This window comes from Pongo abelii, chromosome 4, assembly GCF_028885655.2.
Source record: "Pongo abelii isolate AG06213 chromosome 4, NHGRI_mPonAbe1-v2.0_pri, whole genome shotgun sequence".
NCBI lineage: Eukaryota > Metazoa > Chordata > Mammalia > Primates > Hominidae > Pongo > Pongo abelii.
The window spans coordinates 179,820,246-179,834,863 of NC_071989.2; the positions used below are offsets into that span (position 1 = coordinate 179,820,246).

The 14,618-nt window shown below is 37.7% G+C and overlaps 1 protein-coding gene across 13 annotated transcripts in view; it reads left to right on the plus strand.

The window, feature by feature from the left end:
• RANBP17 (RAN binding protein 17) overlaps positions 1 to 14,618 on the plus strand; it is a 434,785-nt gene that overhangs the window by 86,199 nt on the left and 333,968 nt on the right. For all 13 annotated transcript variants that reach the window (XM_063724390.1, XM_002816186.5, XM_054556222.2 and 10 more), the window contains one exon: positions 11,452 to 11,557. In XM_063724390.1, the coding sequence (XP_063580460.1) occupies positions 11,452 to 11,557 (106 nt within the window). The remainder of the gene's footprint in view (positions 1 to 11,451; positions 11,558 to 14,618) is intronic.

Here is a 14,618-nt window from a genome sequence, read left to right on the forward strand (position 1 = left end):
CAAACTTGCAGGATACGGGATCAATAAATAAAATCTATGGCATGTCTATTTTTTAACAATCAGCAATTGAATATGAAAAGAAGAAAGGAAGTCCATTTATAGTAGTATCAAAAAGGATAAAATACTTAGGCATAAATTTTACAAAGAAGTGTAAGAATTATATACTGACACTGTGTAACAGTGTTGAAAGAAATTCAAGATATAAATAAATAGAAAGACTTCTCATGGTCGTGGATCAGAAGACTTGATATTGTTAAGATGGCAATACGCTTCAGATTGATCTCCAAATCTGGTACAATCCATGTTAAAATCCCATGGGTTTTTTGCAGGGATTGACAAACTGGTCCTAAAGTTCATATGGAAATCCATGAGACCCAAAATAGCCAAGATAATCTTGTAAAATAATGAAATTGGAAGACATATTTTTTTTTATTTCAGAATTTACTACAAAACAACAGTAATCAAGACTGTTTGGTACCAGCATACAGGTAGACATATAGGACCTGGGTGCGCTGGCTCATGCCTGTAATCCCAGCACTTTGGGAGGCCAAGGTGGGAGGATCACTTGAGCCCAGGATGTTCAGGAACAGCCTGGTCAACCTAGTGAGACCTCATCTCTACAAAATATTTTAAAATTAGGTAGGTTTTAAAATTAGGTAGCTATGTTGATATGGGCCCGTAATCCCAGCTGTTCGGGAGGATCACTTTTGCCTGGGAGTTAGAGGCTGCAGTGAGCTATGATTTTGTCACTGCCCTCCAGCCTGGGTGACCAAGTAAATCTTAAGTGACTTTGGGTTGGGCAAGTATTTCTTAGATATGACACCTGAAGCAGACAACAGAAGACAAATTAGATAGACCAGAGTTTATCTAATTAATCAGATAAATTAGATACAACAGAGTTGCAGATTTTGTGCATCAAAGCATGCCATCAAGAAAGTACAGCCCACAGAATGGGAGAAAATATTTGCAAATCATATGACTGATAACAGATTAGCATCTAGAATACATAAATAATTACTACAACCCAGTAATGAAAAAGACAACCCTTAAAAATGGGCAATGGATTTGAATAGACATTTCTCCAAAGAAGACACACAAATGACCGCTAAACACATGAAAGGATGCTCAGCATCCTTAGTTATTAAGGAAAGGCATATCAAAATTATAATGAAATACCTCCTCACACCAACTAGGATGGATGTAATAAAAAAGACAACTACAAGTGTTGGCAAAGATTTGGATAAATTTGATCTTCATACATTGCTGGTGGGAACATAGAATGGTGCAGCTGCTTTTGAAAACATTATGGCAGTTCCTCAAAATGTGAAAAGTAGAGGTGCCATGTAACTCAGCAATTCCACTTCTAGGTATACTCAAGAGAAATGAAAACATAACATCCACATAAAATCTTGTACACAAATGTTCATAGCAGCATTATTTATAATAGTCAAAAGATGGAAACAATCCAAGCATCCATCAACTGAATGGGTAAATGAAATGTGATATATCCATAGTAACCAAAGTAGCATGGTATTGGTATAAAAACAGACACATAGACCAATGGAACAAAATAGAAAACCCATAAATCGTATATTTACAGCCAATTGGTTTCTGACAAAGGTGTCAAGAACATACATTGGGGAAAGGATACCCTCTTTAATAAAATGGTGCTGGGAAAATTGTATATGCAGATGCAGAAGAATGAAACTGGACTTCTATCTCTTACCGTATACAAAAATGAAATCAGATGGATTAGGCTTAAGACCTGAAACTATAAAATTACTAGAAGAAAACATGGGGAGACACTTCAGGACATTGATCTACGCAAATATTTTATGGCTAAGACCTCAAAAGCACAGGCAACAAAGATAAAAACAGACAAATGGGATTATATTAAGCTAAAAAGACGCTTCACAGCAAAGGAAACAGTCAATAGAGTGAATAGAGCCTGTTGAATGGGAGAAAATATTTGCAAACTGACCAGGGAGGAATAGAATATGCAAGGATCACAAATAACAGTAAAAAAAACAAAAACAAAAACAAAATAATTCAAATAAATGGCAGTCAAATGACATGAATAGACATTTCTCAAAACAAGAACATACAAATGGCCAATAGGTATATGAAGAAATACTCAACATCACTAATCATCAGGGAAATGCAAATCAAAACTGCAATGAGATGCCATCTTACCCCAGTCAGAATGATTATTATTATTATTATTATTTACAATTTTTTTTGTTTGTTTTTAATTTTTAATTTTTATTTTTTTATTTTTTATTATACTTTAAGTTTTAGGGTAAATGTGCACAATGTGCGGGTTAGTTACATATGTATACATGTGCCATGCTGGTGTGCTGCACCCATTAACTCGCCATTTAGCATTAGGTATATCTCCTAATGCTATCCCTCCCCCCTCCCCCCACCCCACAACAGTCTCCAGAGTGTGATGTTCCCCTTCCTGTGTCCATGTGTTCTCATTGTTCAATTCCCATCTATGAGTGAGAACATGCGGTGTTTGGTTTTTTGTCCTTGCGATAGTTTACTGAGAATGATGATTTCCAATTTCATCCATGTCCCTACAAAGGACATGAACTCATCATTTTTTATGGCTGCATAGTATTCCATGGTATATATGTGCCACATTTTCTTAATCCAGTCTGTCATTGTTGGACATTTAGGTTGGTTCCAAGTCTTTGCTATTGTGAATAGTGCTGCAATAAACATACGCGTGCATGTGTCTTTATAGCAGCATGATTTATAGTCCTTTGGGTATATACCCAGTAATGGGATGGCTGGGTCAAATGGTATTTCTAGTTCTAGATCACTGAGGAATCACCACACTGACTTCCACAATGGTTGAACTAGTTTACAGTCCCACCAACAGTGTAAAAGTGTTCCTGTTTCTCCACATCCTCTCCAGCACCTGTTGTTTCCTGACTTTTTAATGATTGCCATTCTAACTGGTGTGAGATGGTATCTCATTGTGGTTTTGATTTGCATTTCTCTGATAGCCAGTGATGATGAGCATTTTTTCATGTGTCTCTTGGCTGCATAAATGTCTTCTTTCGAGAAGTGTCTGTTCATATCCTTTGCCCACTTTTTGATGGGGTTGTTTGTTTTTTTCTTGTAAATTTGTTTGAGTTCATTGTAGATTCTGGATATTAGCCCTTTGTCAGATGAGTAGGTTGCGAAAATTTTCTCCCATTTTGTAGGTTGCCTGTTCACTCTGATGGTAGTTTCTTTTGCTGTGCAGAAGCTCTTTAGTTTAATGAGATCCCATTTGTCAATTTTGGCTTTTGTTGCCATTGCTTTTGATGTTTTAAGACATGAAGTCCTTGCCCATGCCTATGTCCTGAATGGTAATGCCTAGGTTTTCTTCTAGGGTTTTTATGGTTTTAGGTCTAACGTTTAAGTCTTTAATCCATCTTGAATTGATTTTTGTATAAGGTGTAAGGAAAGGATCCAGTTTCAGCTTTCTACATATGGCTAGCCAGTTTTCCCAGCACCATTTATTAAATAGGGAATCCTTTCCCCATTGCTTGTTTTTCTCAGGTTTGTCCAAGATCAGATGGTTGTAGATACGCGGCGTTATTTCTGAGGGCTCTGTTCTGTTCCATTGATCTATATCTCTGTTTTGGTACCAGTACCATGCTGTTTTGGTTACTGCAGCCTTGTAGTATAGTTTGAAGTCAGGTAGTGTGATGCCCCCAGCTTTGTTCTTTTGGCTTAGGATTGACTTGGCGATGTGGGCTCTTTTTTGGTTCCATATGAACTTTAAAGTAGTTTTTTCCAATTCTGTGAAGAAAGTCATTGGTAGCTTGATGGGGATGGCATTGAATCTGTAAATTACCTTGGGCAGTATGGCCATTTTCACGATATTGATTCTTCCTACCCATGAGCATGGAATGTTCTTCCATTTGTTTGTATCCTATTTTATTTCCTTGAGCAGTGGTTTGTAGTTCTCCTTGAAGAGGTCCTTCACATCCCTTGTAAGTTGGATTCCTAGATATTTTATTCTCTTTGAAGCAATTGTGAATGGGAGTTCACTCATGATTTGGCTCTCTGTTTGTCTGTTGTTGGTGTATAAGAATGCTTGTGATTTTTGTACATTGATTTTGTATCCTGAGACTTTGCTGAAGTTGCTTATCAACTTAAGGAGATTTTGGGCTGAGACAATGGGGTTTTCTGGATATACAATCGTGTCGTCTGCAAACAGGGACAATTTGATTTCCTCTTTTCCTAATTGAATACCCTTGATTTCCTTCTCCTGCCTAATTGCCCTGGCCAGAACTTCCAACACTATGTTGAATAGGAGTGGTGAGAGAGGGCATCCGTCTTGTGCCAGTTTTCAAAGGGAATGCTTCCAGTTTTTGCCCATTCAGGATGACATTGGCTGTGGGTTTGTCATAGATAGCTCTTATTATTTTGCGATACGTCCCATCAATACCTAATTTATTGAGAGTTTTTAGCATGAAGTGTTGTTGAATTTTGTCAAAGGCCTTTTCTGCATCTATTGAGATAATGCTGTGGTTTTTGTCTTTGGTTCTGTTTATATGCTGGATTACATTTATTGATTTGCGTATATTAAACCAGCCTTGCATCCCAGGGATGAAGCCCACTTGATCGTGGTTGATAAGCTTTTTGATGTGCTGCTGGATTCGGTTTGCCAGTATTTTACTGAGGATTTTTGCATCAATGTTCATCAAGGATATTGGTCTAAAATTCTCTTTTTTGGTTGTGTCTCTGGCCGGCTTTGGTATCAGGATGATGCTGGCCTCATAAAATGAGTTAGGGAGGATTCCCTCTTTTTCTATTGATTGGAATAGTTTCAGAAGGAATGGTACCAGTTCCTCCTTGTACCTCTGGTAGAATTCGGCTGTGAATCCATCTGGTCCTGGACTCTTTTTAGTTGGTAAGCTATTGATTATTGCCACAATTTCAGATCCCGTTATTGGTCTATTCAGAGATTCAAGTTCTTCCTGGTTTAGTCTTGGGAGAGTGTATGTGTTGAGGAATTTATCCATTTCTTCTACATTTTCTAGTTTATTTGCATAGAGGTGTTTGTAATATTCTCTGATGGTAGTTTGTATTTCTGTGGGATCGGTGGTGATATCCCCTTTATCATTTTTTATTGCATCTATTTGATTCTTCTCTCTTTTTTTCTTTATTAGTCTTGCTAGTGGTCTATCAATTTTGTTGATCCTTTCAAAAAACCAGCTCCTGGATTCATTAATTTTTTGAAGGGTTTTTTGTGTCTCTATTTCCTTCAGTTCTGCTCTGATTTTAGTTATTTCTTGCCTTCTGCTAGCTTTTGAATGTGTTTGCTCTTGCTTTTCTAGTTCTTTTAATTGTGATGTTAGGGTGTCAGTTTTGGATCTTTCCTGCTTTCTCTTGTGGGCATTTAGTGCTATAAATTTCCCTCTGCACAGTGCTTTGAATGTGTCCCAGAGATTCTGGTACGTTGTGTCTTTGTTCTCGTTGGTTTCAAAGAACATCTTTATTTCTGCCTTCATTTCGTTATGTACCCAGTAGTCATTCAGGAGCAGGTGGTTCAGTTTCCATGTGGTTGAGTGGTTTTGAGTGAGTTTCTTAATCCTGAGTTCTAGTTTGATTGCACTGTGGTCTGAGAGACAGTTTGTTATAATTTCTGTTCTTTTTCATTTGCTGAGGAGAGCTTTACTTCCAAGTATGTGGTCAATTTTGGAATAGGTGTGGTGTGGTGCTGAAAAAAATGTATATTCTGTTGATTTAGGGTGGAGAGTTCTGTAGATGTCTATTAGGTCCACTTGGTGCAGAGCTGAGTTCAATTCCTGGGTATCCTTGTTGACTTTCTGTCTCATTGATCTGTCTGATGTTGACAGTGGGGTATTAAAGTCTCCCACTATTAATGTGTGGGAGTCTAAGTCTCTGTGTAGGTCACTCAGGACTTGCTTTATGAATCTGGGTGCTCCTGTATTGGGTGCATATATATTTAGGATAGTTAGCTCTTCTTGTTGAATTGATGCCTTTACCATTATGTAATGGCCTTCTTTGTCTCTTTTGATCTTTGTTGGTTTAAAGTCTGTTTTATCAGAGACCAGGATTGCAACCCCTGCCTTTTTTTGTTTTCCATTTGCTTGGTAGATCTTCCTCCATCCTTTTATTTTGAGCCTATGTGTGTCTCTGCACGTGAGATGGGTTTCCTGAATACAGCACACTGATGGTTCTTGACTCTTTATCCAATTTGCCAGTCTGTGTCTTTTAATTGGAGCATTTAGTCCATTTACATTTAAAGTTAATATTGTCATGTGTGAATTTGATCCTGTCATGATGTTAGCTGTTTATTATGCTCGTTAGTTGATGCAGTTTCTTCCTAGTCTCGATGGTCTTTACATTTTGGCATGATTTTGCAGCAGCTGGTACCGGTTGTGCCTTTTACATGTTTAGTGCTTCCTTCAGGAGCTCTTTTAGGGCAGGCCTGGTGGTGACAAAATCTCTCAGCATTTGCTTGTCTGTAAAGTATTTTATTTCTCCTTCACTTATGAAGCTTAGTTTGGCTGGATATGAAATTCTGGGTTGAAAATTCTTTTCTTGAAGAATGTTGAATATTGTTCCCCACTCTCTTCTGGTTTGTAGAGTTTCTGCCGAGAGATCCGCTGTTAGTCTGATGGGCTTCCCTTTGTGGGTAACCCGACCTTTCTCTCTGGCTGCCCTTAACATTTTTTCCTTCATTTCAACTTTGGTGAATCTGACAATTCTGTGTGTTGGAGTTGCTCTTCTCGAGGAGTATCTTTGTGGTGTTCTCTGTATTTCCTGAATTTGAATGTTGGCCTGCCTTGCTAGATTGGGGAAGTTCTCCTGGATGATATCCTGAAGAGTGGTTTCCAACTTGTTTCCATTCTCCCTGTCACTTTCAGGTATACCAATCAGACGCAGATTTGGTCCTTTCACATAATCCCATATTTCTTGGAGGTTTTGTTCGTTTCTTTTTATTGTTTTTTCTCTGGACTTCCCTTCTCGCTTCATTTCATTCATTTCATCTTCCATCACTGATACTGTTTCTTCCAGTTGGTCGCATCGGCTTCTAAGGCTTCTGCATTCTTCACGTAGTTCTCGAGCCTTAGTTTTCAGCTCCATCAGCTCCTTTAAGCACTTCTCTGTATTGGTTATTCTAGTTATACATTCTTCTAAAGTTTTTTCAAAGTTTTCAACTTCTTTGCCTTTGGTTTGAATTTCCCCTTGTAGTTCGCTGATCGTCTGAAGCCTTCTTCTCTCAACTTGTCAAAGTCATTCTCCTTCTAGCTTTGTTCCGTTGCTGGTGAGGAACTGCGCTCCTTTGGAGGAGGAGAGGTACTCTGCTTTTTAGAGTTTCCAGTTTTTCTGCTCTGTTTTTTCCCCATCTTTGTGGTTTTATCTACTTTTGGTTTTTGATGATGGTGTTGTACAAATGGGTTTTTGATGTGGATGTCCTTTCTGTTTGTTAGTTTTCCTTCTAACAGACAGGACCCTCAGCTGCAGGTCTGTTGGAGTTTGCTAGAGGTCCACTCCAGACCCTGTTTTGCCTGGGTATCAGCAGCGGTGTCTGCAGAACCGCAGAGTTTCATGATCTGCGAATGCTGCTGTCTGATCGTTCCTCTGGAAGTTTTGTCTCAGAGGAGTACCCGGCCGTGTGAGGTGTCAGTCTGCCCCTGCTGGGGGGTGCCTCCCAGTTCGGCTGCTCGGGGGTCAGGGGTCAGGGACCCACTTGAGGCAGTCTTCCCGTTCTCAGATCTCCAGCTTCGTGCTGGGAGAACCACTGCTCTCCTCAAAGCTGTCAGACAGGGATATTTAAGTCTGCAGAGGTTACTGCTGTCTTTTTGTTTGTCTGTGCCCTGCCCCCAGAGGTGGAGCCTACAGAGGCAGGCAGGCAGGCCTCCTTGAGCTGTGGTGGGCTCCACCCAGTTCGAGCTTCCCAGCTGCTTTGTTTACCTTAGTAAGCCTGGGCAATGGTGGGCGCCTCTCCCCCAGCCTCACTGTCGCCTTGCAGTTTGATCTCAGAGTGCTGTGCTAGCAATCAGCGAGACTCCATGGGCGTAGGACCCTCCGAGCCAGGTGCGGGATATAATCTCCTGGTGTGCCGTTTCCTAAGCCCGTCGGAAAAGCGCAGTATTCAGGTGGGAGTGACCCGATTTTCCAGGTGCCGTCTGTCACCCCTTTCCTTGACCAGGAAAGGGAACTCCCTGACCCCTTGCGCTTCCCGAGTGAGGCAATGCCTCGCCCTGCTTCGGCTGGCGCACGGTGCGCTGCACCCACTGTCCTGCGCCCACTGTCTGGCACTCCCTAGTGAGATGAACCCGGTACCTCAGATGGAAATGCAGAAATCACCCGTCTTCTGCGTCGCTCACGCTGGGAGCTGTAGACTGGAGTTGTTCCTTTTCGGCCATAGAATGACTATTATTAAACAGAAAAAATAACAGAAGCTGGCAAAGATGTGGATAAAGGGGAACTCTTACACGCTGGTGGTGGGAATGTAAATTAAAACAGCCATTATGGAAAATAGGGAGATTTCTCAAAAATGAAAAATAGAACTACCATATGATCCAACAATCCGAATACTGGGCATTTATCCAAAGGGAAAGAGTTCAGTATGTTAAAAGAATACCTGTACTTCCATGTTTATTGCAGTACTGTTCACAATAGCAAAGATATGGAATCAACCTACATTCCCATTGATGGATGGATAAAATAATGTGGTATATATACATAGTAGAATACCGTTAGGCCATAAGAAAGAAAGAAATCATGTCATTTGCAGCAACATAGATGGAACTGGAGGTTAAGTGAAATCAGCCTGGCACAGAAAGACAAGTACCACGTGTTCTTATACATATGTGGTACCTAAAAAATTCATTTCATTGAGGTAAAGAATAGAATGATAGATAGGAGAAGCTGAGAATGGTGTGTGGGTGGGCTAGGGAGTGGGGCAGTATGAAGAGAGGTTGGCTAATGAGTACAAACATACAGTTAGATAAAAGGTATAAGTTCTAATGTTTGATAGAGTAGGGTAACTATAGTTAACAATGTATTCCATATTTCAAAATAGCTAGAAGGCAGGATTTGAATTGTTCTCAACACAGAAATGGTGAATACTCGAGGCAATAGATACGCCAGATACCCTGACATGATCATTACACATTCTTTGCATGTAACAAAGTATCACATGTACCCCACAAGTATGAACAAATATGGTGTATCAATAAAAATAAATAAGATCTATACAAACAATGGAATGTTATTCAGCTATAAAGAAAAATAAGTATCGATACGTGCTAAAACATGGGTGGTCCTTGAAAACATTATGCTGAGTGAAAGGAGATAGTCACAACACACACTTATTGTATGATTCCATTTATATGAATTGCCCAGAATGGGAAAAATCTAATGAGACATAAAGTAGCTTAGTGGTTGCTTAGAGGCTAGGGGCATGGGGGTAGGATGCAGAATGACAGCTAGTATGAAAATGTTCTAAAATTAGATTGTGGTGATGCATGCATAACCCTGTTAACTTACTAAAAAACATTGAATGATGTCCTTTAAGTGGGTTACTTGTATGGTATGTGAATTATATTTCAGTGAAGCTGTTCAAAAAGTGATAGGTTCATGGATTGAAGATTCCCAGTAGAACAAAGGATTATTGGAGTTTTAAGATTCATCTTTGTAGATATTGAAATCACTAGTGATTATGATATAAATATTGTTGGAAAGAGTGACAGCCAAGAACCAATACTTTCAAAAAACAGGGGGAAATAATCTGCAGGAGAGCAGATAATTGCAGTAAGAAGGGATATTTGTTAGTGTTGTTGATGATGTAAGATGTAAAGGTGAATGCTTTCATGACGAAGAAAGAGAAAATGTTAAGTAGAAACGAAGAACATGAAGATCACCTACTCCATATTCAAGGCCCAAAATACACGAGAAGTGGAAGAAAAAGCAGCTACCACTTGATAGAGCCTACAGAGAAAGCAGGGTCATCAGGGCAGAGCTTCTATGATAGACTTTTATATTGACCCTAAAACACTGAAATTCATAAGGTTACTTTCTGGATACTTTCAGCTTCCTACCTGAAGTTTTTGTTCTGTCACCTTTTTCATGAATTGTATGTCATGAAAGTTGAGTCTGTTTTTCAATGGATTACTTGATCAAATTAGTGTTCTTGTTCTCCTACTTAATCTATTTCACATTCCTAATGTATAAGGCTGCATAATTGGTCAGTTCTGATTTATTGTTGTTTTGTGAGAAAATAAAGGATGTGAATACTTGCCAGGTTAGATTTCTAATTTACAGGAATCTTGTCACCCTAATAGGTTGATATGTCTCTCCAAAAATTATAAAAGAGTTGTTGATTAATTGTAGTATAATAATGACTGCTAGTGTCCATGGGAGAACAGAAATAATTTGTTCTTTTTCTAACTTTTATTTGTCTTTTCTGAGTCTTCTAACAAGCAGATAGCCTCTTTTCTTCATTATTCAGTTCCATACCTTTTGAAAAAACATTTTTACTTGAAAGGGTTTCTTAATCAGAAACAATTGATTTCAGTATTATGAAATAGCCCTCTCATCTTTGAAAAATCAGTCTCCAGGAATAGCATAAAATTTGTTTTTAGCAAGATAATTTTATGTTGTTAATTATCTATAAAGGTCTCAAAAGTACTGAAGGATCACCTAGATCAATGAATCCAGAGATGTAAAATAATATACCTTAAGCAAAAATCATTGAATAAATACCTCCATTTCTAAATTAGTCAATTTCAGCTGCCCCCAAAGTAAGATTTATGAAAACTGTAGATGTTGCCATTTGTGCCACTGCCTTAAAGCTATTTAATCCTCTACTGCTATCAGCTGTGAAGTTAACTCTACTGTCAAACAATGTGAAATCTTGGATTTTTTAATACATCATGCATAAAAATACAGAAGGAACAAATTTATTACTATCTATTATGTTCCAAGCAGGGGAAATATTTAAAATGATCACACTGGTACTATCATGACATTGACCATTCAGAAAAGATGCTGGTCCTTGGATCATAAGAGTACGTCCTGACTGAATAACAGATCTGGTCCTAGACAGTTTAGTGTTTTGTATTCAAATTTATTTTCAGTCATGTCTTCATGGTAGACATTGTTTTTTCTATTTTACAAATGAAAACCCTAAGACTTAAAAGAGATAAGTAACTTATGCAAGATCACATAGCAATTAGTAGAGCTGGGATTCAAATTAGTTTTATTTGGTTCTAAATTCTATGCCATTTTCACTGTTCTACTGCCTTGATAAACTTAAAACCCATCTGCTTTCTATCAAGAACTGAGTTCACAATAATTTATCACTTGTTTGGAAGAACAGATCATTGTGCTAATTTTGGAATTTCCCCCAAAATAAGCTACATTTCTATGAATACTTCTTAAACTTTTTTCTTTCTTATTCTATATTAGGACGTCTTGCATGGCTGGTATACTTAGTTGGGACAGTTGTAGGAGGAAGATTAACATATACCAGTACAGATGAGCATGATGCTATGGATGGAGAATTATCCTGTCGGTAAGTAAGAGCTATGTAATTTACTGAAATTTGCTAAATAGTTAAAAAAAATTAGTTATTGAACTAGTATTATGAGTGAAGACATTTTGTATGTGGCCTTTTGAGGAAGGTATTATTTCCCTTTTTATTGGTGAGAAAACCAAGGCTCAAAGGTTAAATGATTTGTAGAAGTCAAATCTCTAATAAGTGATAGACTCAAAATATTTTGTACATGTTTGTGCAAATAATGTGATAAAGATTTAGGTTGCTTTTTATTACTTAGGATCTGAGCAAGCACATACAGTTGGTGTGTATTGGAAAGGTGGCAAAATTGGGTGACATACATCCAATCAGAAAGTATTAGGTAGTCAGTTACCCATCGCAGGTTTTGTCACCTATTGGCCACCATCTTAGGAAAAAGCAGTTGAATTATTCTCTTCAAGTTCCTATTCTAACCTGAGGAAAATTTCTATATGTGAATAATACAAGTGAATTGATTTTCTATATATTTCAATTTATTTTTAATAACAAATCTCCTTATAACAGCGTCATACATGTTTTTATTGAAGACTTAAACATTCAAATGAAAATAAAAATTATATACTAATTTGGAGATAACCACTACTATTATTTTGTAAAGTCCCTTTGAGTCTTTTTAATTAATGTGTATGGTATGTTTACTGCATGTGTGTTTTTCAACTTTTCTTAAACTTTACAAAACAATATAAGATGGAGCTAATAATAATACCTAACTTATTTTGGGCTATTATAAGGAATTTATTTTTTTAAATGCTTAGAACAGTGCCTGGCAATTAGTGATATATTTTACACACATACACACACACACACACACACACTCAACCCCACCCACCCACCCCAACACCACTTTTTAAAATCAAATGCAATATCAACATTTTACCTGGACATTAAATTTTCTAAATTTAGAAAATTCCTTGTTTTTGGAATTTTAGGTTGTTCCTCAATTTTTTTTATTATAAATTACTTTTAGATATCCTAAATTATTTTTAGTTATATCTTTATGTAGATTGAAATAATTTCATTAGAGTTCGTTCTTAAATGCAGAATAGCTGGTCAAAGGTTATGTAGCATTTTAAAGACTTTCAATACCCATTACCACACGGTGTTATGAAAAAGGACCAATGTATCCTCTGAACCAAGGGTCCCTAACCCCTGAACTGGTCCACAGCCCGTTGGGAACTGGGCTGCATAGCAGGAGGTGAGCAAGGATTACCGCCTGAGCTCCACCTCCTGTCAGATCAGCAGGGACATAGATTCTCATAGGAGGGTGAACCCTAAACTACACATGTGAGGGATCTAGGTTGCATGCTCCGTACGGGAATCTAATGCCTGGTGATCTGAGGTGGAACAGTTTCATCCTGAGACCATCACCCCACACCACCCCAAACCCCGTCCATGGAAACATTGTCTTCCAGGAAACTGGTCCCTGGTGCCAAAAAGGTTGGGGATCACTGTGCTGAACCCAAATTGTATAATAGTTAACATTTGTTAGTGGTTGAACTGCCAGATAGTAGGGTTCATATTGTTGCCAGTTTATAGTTAACAAATGTGTTATTTCAATTTGTATTTATTTGGTTACTAGTAGAATCATTCTTTTCCACTCCCAGCTTTGCCGCTTTTTCTTTGTGATTTTTATATCTATATTGATTATATTATCTACCTGCTTTTCTTTTGTGATGATCTTTTCTAACTTATTTGTAAGAGCTCAGTATGTGTATATATACACTGAATGAACTCTGTAGAGGAACGAACTCTAATGAAATTATTTCAATCTACATAAAGATATAACTAAAAATAATTTAGTTATATCTAAAAGTAATTTCTAATAAGAAAAAAATTGAGGAACAACCTAAAATTCCTGTATATATATATATATCTCAGAGATCTTAATATTTTGCTCCTCATTTTGAAAATGTTTTCTCCGTATTTTTACTTCAGAAATTTCTTCTTTACTGGCTTTAAATATTATGTATTCAGATCTATGGACTTTTTCCTTCATATTTCTCTGCTGCTTATATTTAGAAAGATTTTTTTTCCACTTCTGATTAATAAAAATATCCACCTGTATTTTCTCCCAGCTGTCTTTGGTATTATTAATAGCTTTTTATATTTATTTTTAATATGTCTTGACATTTGGTTTCATATATTTTTTCCAAAATTTCCAGTTAATGCCAATCCTACCCTCTACTGATTTGAAGTGCCACTTATATCTTACACAAAATTATTTCATCTTTTTTCAGGCGTTTCATACTTTTCCATTGATCTTAGAAGTATATTGTTATATATTTTTACCCTATTAAAGACCTTAAAATTGTTATACCTAGTTGTGATATTCTCCTTCATTATTATTCTTAAATATATTTCTAAGTGCTTAATAAATTTATTGTACTTTTGTATAAAAAATTTCATTTTGTTCCATTCCCTTTTCAACCTTTAAACTATTTCTTCAATAAAATGTGAATCTTCATGGACCATGAATATTTTTAGTTTTTCTAAGATTTATTATTTTCTCTATCAAATTAAATTACTTGAAAATATGAATAATAGGTGTTTGGGGCCTCCTTAAAGTGCTTTAGTTACTTTTCAACCAAGCAAAAAATTTGCTACTCAATCTCCCGAGTAGCTGGGATTACAGGCATATGCCACCACGCCTGGCTAATTTTGTATTTTTAGCAGAGATGGGGTTTCTCCATGTTGGTCAGGCTGGTCTCGAACTCTTGACCTCAGGTGATCTGCCTGCCTTGGCCTCCCAAAGTGCTGGGATTACAGGCGTGAGCCACTGTGCCCAGCTGATTTTTTTTTAAAGTTTAATCATCAAGTAGGGAAATACAAGACTCGGCGCAGTGGCTCACGCCTGTAATCCCAGCACTTTGGGAGGCCAAGGCAGGTGGATCACGAGGTCAGGAGATCGAGACCATCCTGGCTAACACGGTGAAACCCTGTCTCTACTAAAAATACAAAAATTAGCCAGGTGTGGTGGCGGGCGCCTGTAGTCCCAGCTACTCTGGAGGCTGAGGCGGGAGAATGGTGTGAACCCCGGAGG